At 35.2% G+C, this 22,763-nt stretch overlaps 1 protein-coding gene and 1 long non-coding RNA gene across 9 annotated transcripts in view; one reads left to right on the forward strand and one right to left on the reverse strand.

Moving 5' to 3' along the window:
- Window positions 1–22,763, forward strand: part of TRDN (triadin) — a 390,616-nt gene that overhangs the window by 119,475 nt on the left and 248,378 nt on the right. Inside the window, exons 8-9 of the mRNA XM_046675186.1 lie at window positions 6,390–6,572; window positions 11,519–11,578. Coding sequence (XP_046531142.1) covers window positions 6,390–6,572; window positions 11,519–11,578 — 243 coding nt within the window. The remainder of the gene's footprint in view (window positions 1–6,389; window positions 6,573–11,518; window positions 11,579–22,763) is intronic.
- The window catches only part of LOC124246722 (uncharacterized), a 37,425-nt gene continuing 31,442 nt past the window's right edge, over window positions 16,781–22,763 (reverse strand). For 7 of the 8 annotated variants that reach the window (XR_006890573.1, XR_006890574.1, XR_006890572.1 and 4 more), the window contains one exon: window positions 16,781–17,745. This is a non-coding gene — a long non-coding RNA (uncharacterized LOC124246722). Of the gene's footprint in view, window positions 17,746–18,326; window positions 18,524–22,763 lie in introns of all 8 variants that reach the window. The other variant, XR_006890571.1, reaches the window with a different exon arrangement.

Below are 22,763 nucleotides of genomic sequence, written 5' to 3' on the forward strand. Positions count from 1 at the left end.
TTTTTTAACTTTATGAGATTACATTTTGAGTAACAGATAACGGGAAGATTGTAAGCACTCATTTACATAAAAATTAACTTGGTCTTGCATTTAAAATTTACTATCTAAAGAATAATAAAACTGAACATTTGAAATAATAGAACATCTCAAAATGCGAGAGGAAAATGAAGAGCTTCCTCATATGTGATAGGCAGAATTTTGGCCCCCGTGTCTTTTACCCCTTGGTGTCATCCCTGTGGCTATGTTCCATTACATGGCAAAAAGGAGTTTGCAGAGGTTGTTAAGGTTGATCTAAAATAGGAAGAGTACTCTGAATTAGAGTACTCTGGTTCGGTGTAATCTCATGAACCTTTAAAAGCAAAGAGATGTGGCAGAAGAGAGATTTGAAGTGTGAGAATGACTTGCCTCCCATTGCTGGCTTGAAATTGAGGGGAGCCCATGGAAACCATGAGGATATAAATTCTGCCAACAAATTGAATAAGAGTGGAAGCCAACTCTTCCCAGAGCCGCCAGTAAAAAATGCAGCCCTGCTGATAACTTCCTTTTAGCCTCATGGGCCCTAAAGAGAGAACTTGGCTGAGCCACATTGTGCCAAGACTTTTAGACCATGTAAACCAGGAGATAAATGGATCTTGTTTTAAGCAGCTAGGTTTGTGGTTATTTGTTACTATAGCAATAAGAACCTAACACAACATATTTGGTTTATAGCTTTTAACCAGTATTATACTTTGAGTTTGATTTTAGAAAATTCAAATTCAGGATTTCTTTTTTTCAAGAAGAAAGGGTAATGAATACAGCTTGATCAATATTTTAAACCATTGAGAACCAAAAGTGTCTTAATAATAGCCAAAGAAAAAAATCAATTAAAATATCTATGTAATGTTCTATATTTTGGAAGATTGCATAAACCAGCTTTTGCTATTCTAGATTTGTTTACCAATTGTTTGATGTTAGAAAAATATGGATTCTAACTGATAGTTCAATCTTATCTCCTAAATTTTAATTTCCTCCTTATATTTAAAATGTAAGTTTTATGTGATCAGTATATTTTAGAAATCCCAATCCAATATTTTGCAGAGACTAATCATTTAGATAAATATTAGAATCTATTTTCAAAATTTAATGTGTTTATCTACACAGTTAGATATAATAATAAGATATTGGTGGCAGATATATTTTTTACTAAATATTTCTATGAGATAATTAAATCTAATTTTATCAAAGTTAAGCTAGACGAATTGTAAATTGAGACTTTGTTTCCTAGAGAGTAGCATGGATTTAATTTCAAGATGGAATTTGTAACTAAATACATGTTATTTTACTCTATTCGATTCTCTTCTGTTTGATAGATGTGAGTGAAAATAAATTCACATATATATGAAATCTTAAAGCTAATAGGGATGTTAGAGATCATCCCAGTTAATTACCTAGTTTAGCAGATAAAGAAACTTACCTTCAGGGAGAGAAAACAATTTGGCCAGGTCATATAAATAGTAAGACAAAACCCCAAGTGAACTGAATATAAATCAAGTGTTCTTTCCAAAGATAATTAAAGTTCTTCAAGCATAAGTTATTCCTTCAACAAATATTTATTTAATACTGCATTAATTATTTATTGCTATTCAAAAAATTACCACAAATTTAGAGGCATAAGTCAACACATTTATTATCTCACAGTTTCTGTGGGTCAACAGTCTGGGCATGGCTTGGCTCAGTTCTCTGCCTACAGTCTCTCACAAGACTTTAATCAATGTGTTAGACAGGGCTGCAGTCCCATCTGAAGTCTCAGCTGGGGAAGGATCATTTCCAAGTTTACTTACATGCTTGTTGACAAGATTCAATTCCTCAGGGCTTTTGACTGAGGCCTCAATTCTTTCTGGCTGTGGGCTGGAGGCCATCGTCAGATCCTTGACATGTGAGTGTCACTACTACGATAACTGGCTTCACCAAACCTATTAAGAGAGAGAGTCAGCTAACAAGACAGAAATAACAATCTTATGTAGACTAATCATGGAAGTCACATATTCTTGAGTAGCAGCAAATTCTCAGGCTAGCCCATATACGAAGGGAGAGGTTTACACAAGGGTATGAATATCAGAAGATGGGGAATCCAAGGGGCCAACATTGAGTTGACCTGGCCTGCCACAAATCACAAATACTTTATCTATACACTTATATTCTTCTGGGGGAGATCATATAGATATCGATATAAATGTAGATACAGATACAGAATTATGCACTGCATAACGATGTTTCAGTCAGTGACGGACAACATAGACACCATCCAGGTTTGTGTAAGTACACTCTATAGTGTTTGCACAATGATAAAATCATGTAATGACACATTTCTCAGAACATATCCCCACTGTTAATCAATGCATGACTGTAGATATATATATGATATATATCATATATTTAGATACACAAACACTTGCCTATCTCCAATTTTTCTTTTTCTTTTATATATCTATATATACATTATGTTAGGAATGTAGGAAGTGCATAAAAAATTCTCTTTGTCTAATAAGTAATTTCAGGGAAAACAGAATAAGATTTAAAAGGCATATACATCATAGTAGTATGTAACATTTAAGTTAGAAACAAAGAGAACCTGTTACATTTGGAAGGTATGGCCGGAATTAAAGCAGAATCTCCCTCGGAAGAGCTTTGATTCCCAGAGGCACTGCTGTGGAACACAGCACATTTCTTTCTCTGTTTCAAGCACAGCCTGCCCAAGGGCAGCAGCTGGCTGAACCACCTCAGGATGTCCTCTTGGGAAAGACTGGACTTTTCAATGTCTACCCTGGGAAACACATGTAGGACCCCCTATCCTCTTTGAAAACTAGTCTATTTCTATAGTGAATTAAAAATAACAAAGACAAAGAAGAAGAAGAGAATGGTGGAAAGAGAAGTGACTGGAGTAAGCCAAGTTTGGGCCAGGCTGTCTAACTGTCCCGGAAGTAAAAGTTTTCAACTATCTGTGTTTGATGAAGTAGAGGAGGTTACTACTGTTTTGATTATTTTCAAAAGATTTTCTGTTGCTTTCACTGGGTCTGTGTATATTTACACCTCTCCTCATATGTCTTAAAATACATTTTTGATAATATCAGCATAGTTTAATATTAATAACATGATGCAATTTAGTGTAATGGGGAGATGGGTTAGGCATTCTGTTCTATTGCTTCTGCTCCTGACTCATTAGCTGTGCTATCTTTGGCAAATGGCTTTTTTTCTTGGATTTCTCATGTTTAAAATGAGTGTAATAAAGCAATTCCTGCTAAACAGCATATTCTGTGTAAGTTCTAGGGAATTTCCAAACAGCTCTAGGAATGCAAGACATGTGGATTTAATATTAGAAATTTCTATGAACTTACTTTTCAGGGTCCAAATTCTTTTGCTCACATTATTTTACTTATCTCCATAGCTTCCTTAAAGGAAGAGATAGCTACCGTGGTGATTTTTTTTTTCAAGATCAGAGAAACTGAGGCACAGAGAAGTTAAGCAGTTGGTAGTTCTTGAATGAATGAGAGTTGAAATTAGTTATTTTCTGACACCAAAAACGTAGAGTTTGTAAAATGTTTATTGAGTAATGTGGTTTCCTTACTTTGGCATAAGACATTTTGGTTCTGGTACAGTTCCTAATAGGTAATGCTAATCCCAAATTGGATCAAATTTGCTGATGTCGTTCTTTTGAATCAGCCATTTTGTTTTCCATTTGAAAAAAAGTCATGAATTAAATGTCTTCGTAAATAGAGCTGGGTGATTTGAATATAACCTGACATGCTCTTTGCTTTTTTGTTCCCTAATGAACTCTTAAGGCAAATGTCACTTAAATTCTTTTTGAGAAAAACCAGGAAAAGTATTTTGCACAAAGTTTAAGAATATTTATCCAGTCTGATAAAAATAAAGTTCTGGGTCTTGCTTTAGCTTCATGGTGTCTTCCTCATTATATCGACATCATTGGTGCATTCTCACACAGTTTTGTTTTTAATATGAAACAAAGTTGTCTGTTTCAAAGATGAAAGTCATTGACAAATGTCTAAAATAGGGAAAATTTTGTTATTTTTATACTTAAGACCATTGATAAAAATTGCTTCTTAGATATGGTTCTGTCTTTAAGAAAATTATCTTTGCCCATTTATAAATTATAATAACATTAAAGTAGATCTAAATTTCACATATCTTTAATTCCGTAGTATGAAGCTAAGGTTAAATTAACTGCTACCCACAAAGAGTGGGTAGGTGTCATTTAGGGTAACCAAAATGACAATTTAACATACAAAGAAAGTATAAACAAAAAACTAGTTGGCAAATTTTCCAAGTTTTGTCAAGTTCATTTCTAAACACATGTTTACATATGCAATCTATATATCACTATATTATACACATGATCTGAACATAGTGAAACATTTACTATTTTCTCTCCTGGATCAAAATTGCGAATTCAGTAAACATTTATTCTCTGTTTTCTGGTAGGGAAAACAGATAAGTGAGCAACCATTTGTAATACAAGGTATATGATAGGGAATAGCTTGTGTGTGTTAGTAAAAGTTGAGGCAAATCAAAGCCCAGGTGAAGGAATGATTAATTCTCATGGCAGAGCCATTTGTTCCATGTGAATTTCAGAACGCAAAATTTATATAGGTGGAAAACATGGAAGATATAGACAATGCAGCCTGGCAATGTTTGACATGGAAAATACACAAGACATTCAAGAAACAGAAAGTAGCCTTGTGGAGGAAGATGCTATGAGAGGAGAGATAGGATGGAGCCAGACTTCGCAGGGTTTTAAATGCCATACTAAACTTTCCTCAGTTAGGAATATTACCTTGCTGATCTTTAGAGCTCCAGCAACTAGCTCAGAGCCCAGGCCATGGCTTTCTGGAAGGGTTTGTTAGGGGAAGCTATACAAGTTGTATTCGTCTGAGGTGCTGTTGGCTATCTCAGTGGCACTTTCTCTCTAGACAGAAACTAATAAATATTTTGGTGTGAGGTTCTGGAATGAGCTTGATTTAAAGTCATTTTCAGAGAGCTGGTGGTTTTCTGTGATAGAAATGTATGAGTCTGCTGTAGAAAAGAGCAGAACTCAGCAAAGGAGATTTAGAAATGGTTTAAAGGAAGTAGAAGAAAATCCTGATTGAATATAGTCATGGAAGCCACAGCGATGTTGGAGTTTGTGGAATAACTGGGTGATTTCTGTTTGAGAGTTTTATGGTCAGGTAACTTGGGGAAACAGTGCCTGGTGTAATCCTCCTCCTTGAAGATCCTCAATACACCTCAGCTTTGAGAGATTCCATAGTAAACAAACCAATTTGACTTAGTATTTTCAAATTTATTTGATGATAGGAATTTCCTCCTGCCCCTAACACAGTATCAACATCTCTTTGCAAAGTCTCCGAGGAACGGTGCTTTGGAGGGTGTTGGTCCCATCAGTTAAATGCAGCGGCACAGATGATTTTGGTTTTGCAAGCATCAGGCATTATCATTTTCATTCTCTTCTTCATGGGACCTCACAATACTATCTCGTCTTTGTCTCAAATTCTTGCTTAGTGTACTAAAGTCAAGAAAATTGATTATAGTTTTCATCAAGTTCTTCAACATGAGAGACAATAAAGGCTATCCATTACATTGGCAAATGAGGTGAGAGAATCCAACACTACAGTAGACTTACTGTGATATCCGGTGATTATGTGTGATCCCGTAGAATAAATAATGTCTAGGGGCTGGCCCCGTGGCCGAGTGGTTAAGTTCATGCGGTCTGCTTCAGCGGCCCAGGATTTCGCCAGTTCAGATCCTTGGCAAGGACATGGCGCCACTCATCAGGCCATGTTGAGGTGGCATCCCACATGCCACAACTAGAAGGACCCACAACTAAAAATATACAACTACGTACTGGGGGGATTTGGGGGGAAAAAGCAAAAGAAGGAAAGAATACTGTGTTGATGTTTCTATTTCTAGAATGACTTTTTAAGATATTCCAGTTGTGGAACAAAATGATCACATGCTTTTAAAAGGTCTCTTTTATTGGGTTCTTTGGTGTGGGCATTGCCTTTCACTGAACATGCCTGGATATACGTCCCCAATACCTCCCTGTCGATATGCTAAGGTCCAGACTACCTAAAATACGATGTTTTCAAGTACAAGTTTAAGAAGAGCCCAACTAGCAAGTGAGCTGTATTTCCTTCTTTTTTTTAAATACTCTAACATGACACTTCATGAACTATATACAAGTCAGATAATAGTCACAAGTGTTTATGTCAGCGACACTATTTCTCTATTGTTTTTTCTTTTCTCTTTCTTTTTAAATTGTTCTTAACAACCAAAGAGAGATGAAATGCTGTGTTGGTAAATAAACAAAAATAATCCAACTTTTCTCTAACTCTATACAGAAGACAAGAAAGCTAAGACTAAAGAGAAGACTGAAGAAAAGACTCAAAAGGAAGTGAAAGCTGGAAAACAGGAGAAAGTGAAGCCAACAGCTGCAAAAGGAAAAGAAATTCAGAAAACATCGCCGAAACCCAAAGAGAAGGACAAGAAAGAACCGGCAGCTGTGTCTAAGCACGAACAGAAAGGTAAACACTCAGAGGAGGCGGCCAGAGGTTCTAAGAGAATATTGGGCAAGAAGCAGATGCAGTGAAATTAAAAACTGAAAAAGACCAAGATCAGACTCCAAATGGGAATAAAAGACTTGTATAAGTAAATATGCCTGGAAAGAAATACAATAATTTGGGAATGAAAATTTATTTATAGAAATCCTAAAATGTGTCCACATATCTAAAGATGCATTTTGAATAATTTTTAAAAGAGGATTTGAATTAGTATTTGAAGGTTGAGCATAAATGTTGAATTCTCGAGATAAGAGATTTCTATGAAGAAGTGGAACAAAAATTGTATGTATCCTCCTCCTTGGAGAAGAGCAGTCCAAGAAAAATAGCAACAACTCTCAAGGAGTTTTTAAAGGGGTGTATGTTCAAATCATGTAGAATAAGTATCATAAAATCTATCCATACATTCCTGTTGTCTCTGCAAGAGCACATAATTTAGAATATACATCAAATTATTAAATTCAGTTAATTTAGTAGGCAGGAAATTATAGGGGAAAGAACTCTCAAGTTTCTCTGCCAGCTGCCATAGACTAAATTTATGACTTTAGAAAGCTCAATACCTGACATATTGTGCTTCCTTTCAATAAGAGCGATGTCAAACTTACATCCCTACTTCACAGAAATAGAACATTTAAATGGAGGTGGAATATGGATTGAAATTCTTTATGGAAAGATGCTATGTAAACATTATAGGGTGGACTTTTAAGAGGGCAGCTGAGAGCCTTATTGTCCCACATGCTGCCCCTGGTTGAATCTTTCCTAAGTCCATTCCTGGCTCCAGGCTGCTACACAGTCCTGACACTCGTACAGAAGATGGGATCTATTCTGTACGGACTATTCCCATAAATGTTTCTTAGGGGTGTTGAAAAGTAAAATTTTCCTTTACTCTGATAGTTTTGAATAATTTTAAAGAGTAAAATGAAGGAATGATTTCTATGAGATTTCACTGAAAAGTTTTAAAACTTTATTACTGAGTAAGCTATTTAGACAGTGGAACTGAAAATAATTTTTCCCCATTATAAGGCACAAGAGATGAATTGCAATCCACACTTTGGTTTTTTCGATTCTACATATAAATGAGATTATATGACAGTTGTCTTTACAATCCACTCTTGTATTTTATCTTTGAATCACTTTTCCCCCCAAATTTGCAAGTAATATCTATACACTTTGATTTATATGACAAAAGATGTATATTTTTTGAAAAAATATTTTTAAAAGGAAAGGAAGGAAGGAGAGAAGAAAGGAAAAACTCTTTTCTTCATTTTGTTTTTTCAGGGATCCATAAAATTTTTAACTTAGGTAATTTTCATTTATTTCAAAGTAATTTTTAAACATAGGAATGAAATTAAAACTTTGAAGCCCTAAAATCTTTTTCAATTTTAAAGATGATTGTATTGCTGTGGGAAATTTTTAAATATTTATTATTGCCTCTCTTAACCCTATATGTTGGGCCAACCCAGTTGTGTAGTGGTTAGTTTCACACACTCTGCTTCTGCAGCCTGGGGTTTATAGGTTCGGATCCCAGGAGCAGACCTAGCACCATTTTTCAAGCCATGCTGTGGTGGCATCCCACATAAAAACAAAGGAAGATTAGCACAGATGTTACCTCAGTGACAATCTTCCTCAGGCAAAAAGAGGAAGATTGGCAACAGATGTCAGCTCAAGGCCAATCTTCCTCACAAAGGAAACATAAAAACAAAAAATATCTATGTTATTTATAAAATATTTTGGGTAGAAAATAAAAATATAGTAAATAAAGAGAAATTTCTTTTCCTGAGGAAGATTTGCCCTGAGCTAACTTCTTCTTTTTCTTTTTTGCTTGAGGAAGATTGACCCTGAGCTAACATGCAAGCCAGTGTTCCTCTACTTTATATGTGGGTTGCTGCCTCAGCATGGCTGAAAAGTGGTGTAGGTCCACGCCTGGGATCTGAACCTATGAACTTGGGCCACCAAAGTGGAGCCTGCCGAACTTAACCACTAGGCCATGGGGCAAACCACATATGCCCCTTCTTCATTAGAAGTTTTCAAAATTTCCTTTCTGTTGACATACTGCACCCAGAATGCATTTTCTCTCAGCTGCCACTCCACAGGGAACATCAACAGGGCAGCAGCTGAATGACGTCCATCATTGATCCCTGAGGACCAAGAAGGGGAGAAATGGACAGCATGTATTATTTCTAGAAGGATGTTCACTTGACAAAAAGTACTTAGGGAGTGGTGACCAAATATTAAATGACCGTATGTGAATTATTATCACATAACCCTGAAAGTTAGGATGACAGAACAATTACAGGTTTCTTTAGGAAACATTTTCTATTTTAATATTTGAGTTGCATTTAAAGAAACATCTCTGTAAAATGAATCTTCCAGAATCAAGAAGGCGTGGTTTTGCTTTTCTTTAGACAGTTGCAGCAGAAACACTGGGGATTGCCCAACATAGACTTACCTAGAATTCTTACACATTGTTAAGGTCAACATCCAGGATAGGTGGAAATGAACATCCTAATTTAAAATATTTCAAAATACCTAACTTAAAACATTGTAAAAATACTCTCTCATCTTCCTATTGATGTGTTGGTGTCATTAGAATGCAACATCACAGTATCATTTAAATATAACAGAAACCTCCTAAGTGTTGTAACTAAAATAATTTTCCGGATTAAAAAGGTATTCTTTGAACTCATAAGAGATTTCCTCTTTTAAATTTGGAGCTCATAGAACTACTGGTGCATTAATTCAATGAATGATTTTTGTATTCAGAAAACATTGGTATAATAAATATAAGGATTTTACATTGCTAGTAATATAACATATAGACTAAGTTTCATTACACTTTCAACATTTAAAGAAGAAACTCTGAAGCGTGAAGATTTTAGTTAATTCAATATACTATTCCACATGTTATGTACATAAACATCCTATCACAACTTGGGGTAGAGAACAATATTGCATTTTGGGGGATTGTCCCAACTCTCCAAATTCCAAGTAGCCCCTGCATTGTAAACTTCTGACGCACGTGCATTCTTCGTTCCTGTTGCTGAAGGCCATAGCGCCACTAGGAATCATTGTGAAAAAAAAACTTGAGGGAGGTTAGATCAGTGATTCTGGAAACATGGTCTAATTAGACTTTCCTGAGGAGTTTGTTCAACTCCTTTCCAGACTCATGGAACTATAGTTTTTTGGGCGATGGGGCCTGGAAATCTGCATTTTAACACATTCACTATCTTTTTGATATTTAAGTTGCCCTTTGAGAGCTATTTCTTAATTGTAGGAAGGACAAATCTAGAAAGAGTAGAGTCACTTAAGCTACTGAAACAAAGGGGAAAGATTCACAATTTTGGGAAGTCCACCCTTGCCCAACCTCAAATTTACCATTCAAGGGAAATATACATTTTCATTTTGCTTTATCTTGCAACCAAATTGCCCATTCTACAGTTTTGCTCAGGAAAACGATTATGTCCTTAATCTTACTTCTCTCCTGTACCATAGGGTTCCCAGGGCCTGGTATCAGAAACCCCAGCTATTACTGCCAGTACGTCCAGGAGCAAATAGATTCCCGACTGATCTGAGAGCTAACCTCCTTCCTACTCCCCAACTCACCTGTGGGAAAAGGTGCTCTAATTCAAGAACCAAAATACATGCAAACATTTGAAACTTTATAAGTTTTAGCCTACTCATATTTAAGTACTAATGAAAGGATTACATTTTTCCATCTACCGCAATAACTGCATTTATTTTTTTCAAAGACCTGGTAGAGTTTCCTAATAAAATGGATTACTCGAAGTGTTAATACTCTAAAACAAATGAGGTTTACAAAAATCCTTAGATGTGTATTTATATACTAACAAGTTTTATTATTTCATGTGTTTGGTATACATAATTTGGAGCACTTAAGGGTGTATCATGTTGTATAAATTCAATAAACTCTCTTGGTCCTAAAGCTGCCTTTGGATTTGTTGGATTAATAAGATGCCTATTGGGAAATAATAAGATGTAAATCATCTTGAACAACATTCACTTCATTATAAGCATTCTTTAAAAGAGGATATGGTAATATTTATAGAATGATCCATCAACTGAAATTTGGGTTGGAATGACCTCAACAGACTCTAAACTTATGTGAGAATTTAAAGTTCACTGCAATGTCCTTAATTTAGAGGAAAAAGAAAAAAACAACTTCTGAAATCACCTTTGGCCAAGTCTGCCCCAAATGCTCAAATTCTATGCTTTTTTTAAAACTTTTTCCATAGACCAAGGACTAGTCAAGATCATAAGATGATCTTCTAGTAAAGATCACCCAATTAATTAGCTTAACATGGATTTCATTTGAGGCTGAAAAGTCTGTTCTCCTGGATTTATTCCTCTAATTGAAGAGCATTTCCATGCGGAGGAGCCCTAACAGGTTGCAAAGGGGTTAGCCCTCCTCTCACTTGCCTTTTCAAGAAAACATTATGCAGCTCTGTTTAGACAATTAGCAGAAAGGCTGGGAGTGAGCATTTGGTAAAACACTTCAAGTTGGAAACAATTTCCTCTTGTAAAACTTCTGTTTCGTTATTGGAAGTATATATATATGGACAATAAAAAAGCTGCCTTAATATGATGACTTTTGTAATAAATTTGATGAAAAAGATTTTGATTCTTAAAAATAATCACTATTATATTACCCTGAAGTAGTCTGTTTCGATTTTTTAAAGTTACTTTCTTTGCATGGAATAAATGGAATTTCATGTTTATGATGTCTTTTTTTCCCTGTGTGTTCACATGAGTGCAAATGATTTCTTCACAGAAAATATTGTAGTAACTAAAATAGACTTGTGTTTTTTTGTTTGTTTTGTTAAACTATTTCTCTGTAGAAAAAGAAGAGTGTCGATAACACTTTTTCATTGTTCTTTTTCTTTCTACTCTGTCAGATCAGTATGCATTCTGTCGATATATGATTGACATATTTGTCCATGGGGATTTAAAACCAGGTATTCCAAACAATTCTTATACTTATCTGTTCTAATAGTCTTTGTTTCTAAGATTGTCGGCTTTTTTACGTACTAAACTGTATTTTCATTTTTAAAAAATTGCATACTGCATGTGTAGATCTAGAATAAAACCAATAAAAAGCAGAAGTAATAACTGACATTAGGGCCTTTAATTTTACTTTCTCTTACTGCATGGCCTATTGCAAATGAAGGCAGCTGAAAGCTAAAAAAGTGCTAATATCTTTATATACAAAAAATGCTAATATCTTTAATATCTTGGAGTGAAGAGGTGAATCATCTTATTTTATTTGTGGTAAACTTAGAAGAAAAGACCTATGATAATGAAAGTATTCCTTTTTTAGTAGTGAATAAAATTCATATTAAAGTCCATCGCATTTCACATATTTAATTTTTTTCAAAACTTTTTGATTTTCTCACTTACAAATGAACTTGGGTTAGCCACTTCAGAGAACTACCATTAATGGAGACAGTCAATTTTGGAATTACTAGTCAACACAATGGCCAAGTGTTTTTACCTAAAGAAGTTTATCTATCGTCTCTCCTATCTTTGATTGCTACCCAGAGTGTAGCAAGGGCTCCCTCACTACCATCCTAATTAAGAATGAGTAACTTGATTGCTTGTACTGTGCCTTTTGCAGATTTAAAAACTGATGGTACTATGTTCAAGTTTTAGGAAATATTTGTAAGAAGATGGTGTTGTGAAGGAAGGAGCTAATTTACATTAGAATAATTGAAGCTGATTGTTTAAAGCAAACTATATTTTGTTTTAACTGTTTTTGTGGAAACCTTTGTAAAATGCGTATTATAATTCACGCATGTGTTGGCAAATGGGCATGTCATATTTGAAACAAAACATAACACATCTGGGTCCTAGAAAATTAGAAGATCATGAGAACTTTGACTCTCAGGAAAACTCAGTTAATTCTAGTATCTTATTCAAGTTAATTTCCTCCCCCACCTCCTCCTCCTCTTCTCTGTTTTCTTCTTTATTTCCTTTCTTAGTGAGTTAGAAACTGAAATGAGGGGGAAAACCCTGAAAGATATGATCACTCACTTGGTAAAAATGATTAATGTTAACACATGTGTATAGTATCATAGTAAAATTAGATGGAAACACCAGGGAGGTTGTTTAATATACTGGAAAGAGAGGGCTTTGGACACAAATACAGATATAATTTTTTCTTTTAAGATTTTATTTTTTCCTTTTTCTCCCCAAAGCCCCCCAGTACAGAGTTGTATATTCTTCGTTGTGGGTCCTTCTAGTTGTGGCATGTGGGATGGTGCCTCAGTGTGGTTTGATGAGCAGTGCCATGTCTGCACCCAGGATTCGAACCAAAGAAACACTGGGCTGCCTGCAGCGGAGCGCGCCAACTTAACCACTCGGCCACGGGGCCAGCCCCAATGGATATAATTTTTTACTCCACCCTTTTCTAGTATTGGACCTTGACCAAATCTGTGAACTTCACCTGATCTTCAGTGTTCATACATTTAAAATTGGGATCACATTAACAACCTTACAAAATTTTTGACAAAGTATCTAGTAGATGCACAGCAAAATGCTATTACAGCTTTATTCTTGAATTTGTTCACTTCAACACAGCTTGTCTGGGTAGCCCCCCACATAAGGGTAACTTCTTAACATTGACAAGTCCTGGTCTACGTACATCACTCATTCAATTTTAGGTAGCAGGTTTGTTGCCCATTGTGTTTAGCTGTGATGGTTTAAGAAAGTTATATCCCACACATATTTTGCTTTTCTAAGACCAACTGTCTACTTATACACAAGAGGAATCTATGTATATTGTTGATGAGCATGAGTTTTTAAATTCAATTATCTGAGGAAAATAATGTGTTCTTTGTGCCACCTAAATTATTCATAGTAGCTATTAATTGATAAAAAAAATACAACTTCTAAGAAAATGACAGGACAGAGAACCACCCATTGTCAAACTCAGTGAGGGATGCTAACAGTTTAATAGTCACAAAGTCAATCATTTGTTTCCAAAAATTCAACAACAGATTAAGTCAGAAGGAACAGTAAGACCAATTCTGCGTAAGTTAAGGAGAATTTTGCTATGAACCATACAGGAGAGCCCTTCTAAAGTCACGTATGAACATTCTCTAAATGGCCCTGAGTCCAGAGATACAGCACCATGTAATATTCTAACTCCTGAAAATAATTCCCAAGTACCATAGGATTAGGTATTTTAATACCATTTCTTGACTTTCTAACTGCCTTCTTAATTTATTTCATCTACCTACGTTCATGATTTTGAAGGTTTGTTGCTATAATGTATAAGAAATTAAAGAATATGTAGATCAGGATTTCTTGTCCAGAGATGGAAGAGAGGAGGCTGGAGAAGGGAACCTGTATGGTATGCCTGTTGTTTCATGAAACAAATCAGATAAAGTTTCATAAGTGTACAGAAGGAAAATTAATAATATTATCTTTGTTGGTGAGACAATACACGTGATGGAGCGAGAAAGCACTAAATATGTCTTGCAATTTGAAAAATAAAGAATGAGAAACAAGATTTCATGTGGGCATATTAATTTAGAGAAAATACAAGTGCAAGTGATAAGACTTTGACTCTGACTGACAATTAGAGAATAAGACAATTCCTGCCAAGTTTATTGCTCTGCATGTATCCAGTATTTATACAACATTTGTGCTTCCATCTGTTTCTGTTTGGGATTAGTGGAACACCTGTTATTGTTTAGCTAGAGTTCATTATTAATTATTGGTAATGAGTTTTTAAAATTATAATTCAATTTTTCCCTCTGGGATAAATTATTTCCTTTGTATAATATTGTCACACCCTCAAAAGTAGCCCAAATTACAGTTCAAATTTGAAAAATCTTATTAATGGAATGTGCTGACACCATGATATAAGTCCCAAGTTTTGCCTTTTTATCTCATCAAATGAATACTTCTAACTAAGACATCCTTAACATTTTTTAGCTAAGATTTTGTCTATATACCCGAAGATGAACTGGATTTCTAATGTTCTATAGTGAATATGCACTATTCTATGATCAGTAACAATCCTCGCCTCAATTACAGGAACCGTCTTAATAAGCTGGCATAAAGTATAAGGATCAGGCCATTTTGTTGCATCTAATTAAAATTCTCTTGTACTGACACACTCTATATTAAGTTGAAAAATTAAGAAAATTTTATTTAAACCTGCATAGTGAGTGTATGTTACTAAGGCTGGCTCTCTGGGCAATTGGTGTAGACATATATCAACAATGTTTAATTTTAGGGGTATTATTGACTCTGATGAGCTTCTCTCTCCAGAAATACTTTCTCTGCTGACCTTCAATGATCTAACAACACCACCATTAGATCTCTTGATAGTGTAGATAGTCAATGTTATGGGACATGTTTTACATAGCCTCTAACCTGTTTTAGGGAGGAGAGAAAGAGAGAGAGAGAAAAGAGAGAGAGAGAGAGAAAGATTCTGTCCTTCCATGGTGGCTGTCCTGAAGCTGACGACTCCTATGTTTTCCCCAGGGCTAAAGAAGCCTAGTCTTTTTCTTATGAGAGAACTATTAAAACTGGTCAACGCAGACATTATGTTGCAGCTAATTTTTGCTGAAACTCAATTTATAGTGTTTTGTTGTTTTTTTCTCTTTTAGATATTGATAGTACAGATGGTCAAGATAAATTCTTTTAGATTTATCTTTATCACCTTCCAGTAACTCCGATTTCCTTTTCAACATTTCGTGGCTTAGCATATTTTTCTTAAGAGACAGCCATACAGATAATTTCATTTGTTTAGGTAGACTCTTTAAAAGAAACATCACTATCTTGCTAGGCATTTTCGCATTCCCTCTTCATCAACTTCCACCTGGGCCAAATGAATTGCATGCATCGCTGGGCAAAGTCAACAGAGTTAAACAAAAGACAAATTTCTATAAGAAATCATGTGACTCAAAGACCTCTTTACATTCACTATAGATAAAGAAATCAATTTAAATGTCCAGTAGAAGGACCAAGGCTAGTGTGTTTTGCTTAGTAATTTTAACACTTTTATTTTTTTAGCTTTTCGTCTCTGTAGCCACATGATTCAATACAAGTTAAAGTTTACCCCTTAGAAGTTATCCCATCATTGAAATTCCAGCTAGTGTCTGACTTTTACTTGAGCCAAAAATTTATGTCAAGGTAATTTATTCCACTTTCTGTGTCATTTATTCTCTTAAAATTGAAGGTATTCACCTATCAAAATCTTCTCTGACTATAATAAAGTATTCTTTGGCAGCCTATACTCCAATTCTATGGGTTTTAGGTTCACAGCTAGAAAGAGCCTCAAGGAATAAGTTAGTACTCTCATTTTATTAAGATCCTTTTCTTGAACGGCAGTAGTGCTTAACTGCACTTTTGGTTTGATCCTGCTGAGAAGAGGTCAAATGTAATTGCATTATAGTCACTGTTATTTAATAGTTTAATCTAATGCATTTTCAGAGCTCAATTCACTGTATTAGAGAAGAACTAGGTAAGATTCAGCCTTGCTTTACTCTTCTCCACAGAATACTGCTCCATAAAAATATACTCACTTTAGTTCCAAACATCTAATTATTTTCACAGAACAAAAGCTTTGGGAGTTTTGATGTTTACTTAATAAATATCTGTTGAATGCCCTCAGCAATCTGACAGTCCAGAAAAGAGATAAGACATGATATAAATAATTTTATAATTAAAAATGACTTGATAAGTATGCAATAGAGGCTCAGAAAATGTGATGTTAATTTCAGTGTACTGGAATAAATAGTTATCTCCACTTACCACTCAGATCTCTTAATTTTTTTATATATTTTAAATTGTTTAAAATATTGTTTACAGAAGTAAAAATAAAGGGATAGTGAAAATCGTGATAAGAAGTTAAGCATAGCAAAGCTAAATTTTATTTTATCAATTGCCTGATTTTGAAGGTGTTTATACTTCAAATTGAAAACATCTTCAGAGAGGAACTAACTGCTCATCAACTATTGTGCATAAACCTTTGAAGTATCCATCTTGTAGTTATCAATTTCAGATTTCAAACATAACTTCAATAGATTCTAGCAGGATATTATTTGTGGTTTGTTTAGAACGTGCATCATCAAAGTGCAACAGTTGAATTTTTGAAATCTTTGGTGGCTCATAATTTTGCTGAAAAGACAATGTTATCTTCATTCTATAATTGCAAAGAATTTTTATTCTTATATTTATAAACATTAATTAGGATGACAAATCCAATGATTTTTCATTTATACACTCTCAATTTCTTTCCGATACCTGCATTCACCTTTCTTCAGCATTTTTGCACTTAAAAACCATAAATTTTCATATACAGTCTTTATAAGAGATGAAAGAGTACTGTTACATACCCTTCAACAAAACGAGATGATTCAGGTTCTTGCCACAAAATATTGCATGATAAAGATCTTCTAGTTGAAAGACTGACTGGATGAGAATACCGTATTTCCTTTTTGTCCTTTGAAATGTATTGTTCATTCACTGATTCTTCAGTTTGAGAAAATTCGTTGTCATCTAAAGATTCATAGTGTGAGATTTCACTTGAACCATCACTTTCAATTTCACCCTAAGCATTAAAGTTTAGCATACTGCTATCTGTCTTTTGCATTCATTTTCTGATTCATCTAATAACTGCAATATCTTCCTCTGTCAATTTTCTTCTCTTTGCAGTTTGGGATGGAAAATAAAAACTCTAAATTCTCAATTATGTTCTGTGAAACTAAAAGTAGACCATAAAAATGTCTCCAATTTCTTTTATACCTTCTTGAATGATGATGTAATACTTTAGTCAACACAATATGAAGATTGAATGATGATGGGATAATGATGATGATTTATTTTACGATTGCATCATCCTTCTAGGCAGTTCCATCATTATTCTACTTTCTTATTATTTCAGACTTTTTAGTTTGTTGAGAATAATTGATGAGTAACAAAAGATAATTCCTAAGTTAATGAGATAGAAAATTTTCATTATATAGGAAAAATAAGATCATGAAAATTCCACAATGTGTCCTGGATTTTTAAAACTGTTGAATGGTGACACGTGGTAATTTCAAAATAGAATGAGGTTTATTGTGTTTTAAAAAATATAGGTAAATCTGTTTTTTCTTCCTTGGAAGACCTATAAGAAAAAATAAGACAAGACACATCAGTCTCTATACATAAATACAATTGCTTAAAAAGAAACTCAAAAGCAAAGATTGGCTCCAGGGGACCCTGAAAGTACACTGAGAACCAATGGAGAGAACACAAATGTGGGGGTCACACAAGCCAGGATTTAAATATTTTGTTTCATTTTTGTCTTTTTTTTTGAGTCTAAGTTTCTATAAAATTTATTTCTTAAGGTTGTTAAAATGATATAATAAAATAATATATACACACGTCCTCCACCTGCATTTTTTTGCTTTTTCTTTTATTATGGAAGTTTACTGCAAAAAGATAGTGCTTCTAGTGTGAAAGTTCAGAGAAGATCTTATGGAAGAAGTCAAAATTGAAAGGAGTCTTGAGCATTGGTAGGATAGGTTCTATGAAATTAAGGATAAAGACCTACGAGGCTCAAGGGATAATAATTAAGGCACAGAATCACAATATCTTGAAATGTTTTTTTTTTTTGTGACTACCACTTGTTGAGTATTTACTCTGTGCTAGGCCTTTAAAATAGTCTTATTTAATCCTTATAAAACTTCGAGAGGAATGCATTACCATGCCCGTTTTATACAAGAGAGAATTGAGGTACAGGGAGTTTAAGTGTCTTATCCAGGTCACACACAGTGCAGACAGGGGATTCAAACCCAGGCCTGCCCAACTATAAAGCTCTCAGGATTAAGACCAAATCTCCATGCTTCCCAGACATAGACGGGGAAATGCAAGTGATTCACTTTGGTTGGCACACAGGGAACCTATAAAGAGAGAAAAAAAAAAAAAATGGAAACATTATGCAAGATCATTTGTGAAGAATGGAATTGGAAAGACCAGTTAGGATAAGTCCAAGGAGAGGAACTAAATCTTGATCTTGGGAGATGGGATGGATAGAATAAAGATGATTTTAGAGCTCTCACAGAGGTAGAATCACGGGATTTATGATTACAGATACCAAATGAGAGGAAAGGAAAGATTATTCAAAGATTGTTGACCAATCCCAAAAAACCAAAGTGATACTCTAAATAGGGGGTAAAGGAAGAGAGTGGGTCCAAACTCAGTGGAGTAGGCCAGGCTGGAGAAGTAGGAGGCTGAACTCATCACCCAGTCTTAAAGCCACAGATGGTATTCAGTTGCAAGAGGGGAATATGTGAAGATTCCCATCCAAACATCATTTGTTAATCACCTGATAAATACCAAGCTTCATACTGGGGACTTTCACACACTTTGCTCATTTAATTCTCACAGCAAACTCTGAAGTAGGCAGTTAGATAACCACGTGTGAAGTTTCAGGGAGAGGTCAGCCGTGCAGATGGGGTTGCCGGGGAGTGAGCAAAATAAGTCAGCGCACAAGTACTGAGTACCTTCTGTGTGCTCAGCAGTCCCAGGCTGAGCACAGTAGAGGATATAAGAATACTAAAAGATGATCTCTAACTTTAACAAGTGGCATAGATGGTTATTTGAAAGAGAAAAAGGAACTAACAATTAATAAAAAAAGTTTAAACTTGAGAGTCAGATTGCATAATACAGACACTAAATGTTACAAGTTTCAGAGAGACATCTGTGATTCCTGGTGTCAGGGAAGACAATGTGCATCTAGAACTTGAAAGATGAACAATATTTTACCACGTGCTGAGGAGTACAAAGGGCTTGCTTTGTACATGAATGAAAGAGAAAATGAATGGGGACGTGGCCATGCATGCGACACTGATGTGTTTGTACAACAATGAGGATATCAGACTGGCAAAAGGATAAATTAAGATTAGAAAACACTGAGGATTAACAAGTGATAAGTTTGTAGTGACAAATTACTGACACTTGGTCAGTAAGGCAGAATTAATATTTGGTGTAAAAGAGAGTCTTTAAAAGATTTTTAGTAGAAGAATAACATTAAACTAGCATTTCAGAGAGTGTGATTAGGCAGGACCCTGCTTAAGGGATTGGAAATGCAAGAAAATTTGTGGACTAATGCTAAAGCTGTTGAGTCTAAAATATGATTTTGAAGGAAAGAAGAGCAGATTTTACTAAGCCATTTTCCACGGAGGTGGTGATGAGAATTGTGTGTAAGTGACTCAAGAAATTACTGTTGCAACTCAAAATGCTACAAACTATCCTGACAATTTAAGTTCACGCAAGTGGTAGAAACTTAAATGAGGTCTGGATGTAAATGGAAACAGTGAAATATCTGTGACTATTTGCTAAAAGCATAGTGTAGTAAGGAAAGTGCTAGAACCAGATCTGTTCATAACCTAAAATGGAGCAATAGCTTCTTTTCCTTCTTTGGTTAATTTCTGTTGTTGTTTTGCATTGTTTTATTTTTGTTTTTCAGAGGTAGCCATCCAAGCATGGACATTACAGGCAATGAGAACAGGTGGTTAGGCTCACAGATTCCAGAGCCAGCCTGCATGGCTTCAAATGTAGGCTCTGCCATTTGCCTGGAATATGACTTGGGTAGGGTTCATCAATCTCTTCAGGCCTCCATTTCCTCGTCTGTTGAATGAGGCTGATAATGGGATTGCTGCAGAATACATGAGCAGATGGTCAAAGCGCACTTAGGGTCCGTAGCTCTCCGAGTGTTGGCCCTTCTTTACTAATTGAACATGCATATAAGGCTTGTTACAATCAGAATTTTGATGGGGAGAGGAAGGAAGTTTTTCAGAACCACTTGAACAAATAACATACAGACCAATTTTTCCCATTCTAGCCATCTGATGTTATCTAGCCTTGATTCTACTATCTATGTAATGTGGGTAATAATACATCATTTATAGTGTCATATGAAGAAATCCTGCATTACATGCATTGATGAGTTTGGTTAAGCGTCTTCTAGATGAGTTCTAGGAACTATGCTAGATTCTGTAGATACAGCAGTGAACACACATGCACGATACATATTTCTCCTTTAAAATGAGATAACAAGCTTTACTTTATAGAATTAATGTATGGATTAATTCATGCACACACACACATACATTTAGAGCACTACCTGACTACAAAAAGTATTATTTAAGTGTATAATGGTAGCAGTGGTGCCCAGATATAGTAAAATACAGCTTTCTACTAAGCACTTCTTATATCTTCCTGACTTAATTATCATATATCATTATCGTTCTCTCTCTAGCAAGTCTTTCTTTACTGCCTTATATACACCTTCAAGAAACATTTGCCTTCAAATCCCTATTGCCTCATACCTTGCCAGATACATGATATGTTTACTGAACTGAATTCATGATGTATAATATTTATCTCAATGAAAAAAATTATTGATGATCATCCCAGAGCAGCCCTCTTTATTCATTCCTAGAAATAATCTTGTTGTTTAAAAAGATGACAGGTTTCTAAGCATTGCAAATCGGCCCTGCTTAAAGATTCTTACAGGAGTTATTGGTTGTATCTCTAGAGACGGAGGCTCAGAATGAACAAAGCTGGTTTTGCTGTGCACATCCATAAACTGCAGGCAGCATACAGAATTAGACAGAAGTAACAGAAAAAAAGGAGCTGGAGACTACACTTAATTACGGGCGTGCATAGTTCCTGGACTTGGCAGGCCCCCAGGAGAGTTGCCTTCTGATTACGTGAAGTCTGTGGAAGCTGTTCAAGATTAATGTATCAGATTTTCATATTTGTCTCAATCAATCCATTAACAGTCTAGTCACTATAAATAGGTGGAATGTACACAGAAATAGATCCAGGCACTTCTGAGCAGCCGCGATTCCACTGATGTTCTCTCTCAGCCAGTTTCATTGTGGTAAAGGGCGTTAGGTTTGGGGAGAAGTCTAGCAAATAAGAAGACTTCTCTCCTTGTAATACGATGTTCATCCGACTTTACTTTCTCTGAGTCTTTTTAAAGAGAACAAAACGAAGGCCTAAGGTTTCATATTCTCAGAATTTTGTCTCCTACCCTTTTGAAAGTGGTGTCAGATTCTAGAGGAGCATCTTTGCTGTGGGGGAATTTTCATTAAAGTGTCACTTGGATCTAGCCTTGTCACTGTTAATGGCATGGATCCGCTGTCAGACAAGAATAAATTCCTTCTCAGGTAACCTACTGGGACTATTCAAAGCATGTTCTAAAATAGCCTGAAAAGGAACAAATAATACAGAGTAATTTGAATTGCTGCATGAGAAGCAAGGAAAATTAAGGCTTAATCAAAAAATTATCAAACTAATTAGGTGTTATTTATTAATGTATCATGTCTTATAATAATCTTATCTGTCAGTTGATATGCAAGAGCAAGAATTAAAAAAGCATTCTAGTAATTATGTGAATATATTCCCCTATTGCTATTTTATGGTTCTTTTGGGTGGTCCAGTGAATAAAGAGTAGAGAATCTAGGACTTTCTAACCATTCAAATAAATGCATAGTTCTTATGCCTTTTCTTAAGCAGGCTTTATTTTAAACATGGTAGGAAGTATGCCCCATACCTACTTTGATATAACTACCTGTAAACTAAGTAGTTTGATGTAACTACCTTCAGAGACACCTAGTTGGTAAATGAATATGCCTCATCCATAGCTGTTTTTCCTGTATGAGATGTTTGTGCAAGACGAAGACAATAATGAATTTTGCAATCTTGACATTAATGTTACCAATTGTGGACTGCTCCACCAGTGGCTCAGTACTTTTCGACAGGTCTGTGACTGCTATTCCAGCTCAATATATTTTACATTTTGTTTTTCTAGAATATTCTATGTTGAGGCAATATTACTGTTATTCCCACGTCACAGTAATAACCACATTCGAAGACAATGTTTTATGGTTATTTATATCCTCAGCCTCCAAGCTGATATGCTCGAAGTCATTCTATTAATCCTTCTGCCAGCAGTTACTGACCCCTAGTGTGTGTTCAGTGCTAGTGGTCACAACATGAGTTTCCATGCAGAAGAAGGTCACAATCTAGTCAGAGGTGATTACGTAGAAAACAGTAAATAGTGTGGAGCAGCTGGGGGAGGAAAACGGGGAAAGGCACTGATTAAATACTTAATCATATTCTGCAGGTTAT

The sequence above is a fragment of the Equus quagga genome, chromosome 11 (assembly GCF_021613505.1).
Source record: "Equus quagga isolate Etosha38 chromosome 11, UCLA_HA_Equagga_1.0, whole genome shotgun sequence".
NCBI lineage: Eukaryota > Metazoa > Chordata > Mammalia > Perissodactyla > Equidae > Equus > Equus quagga.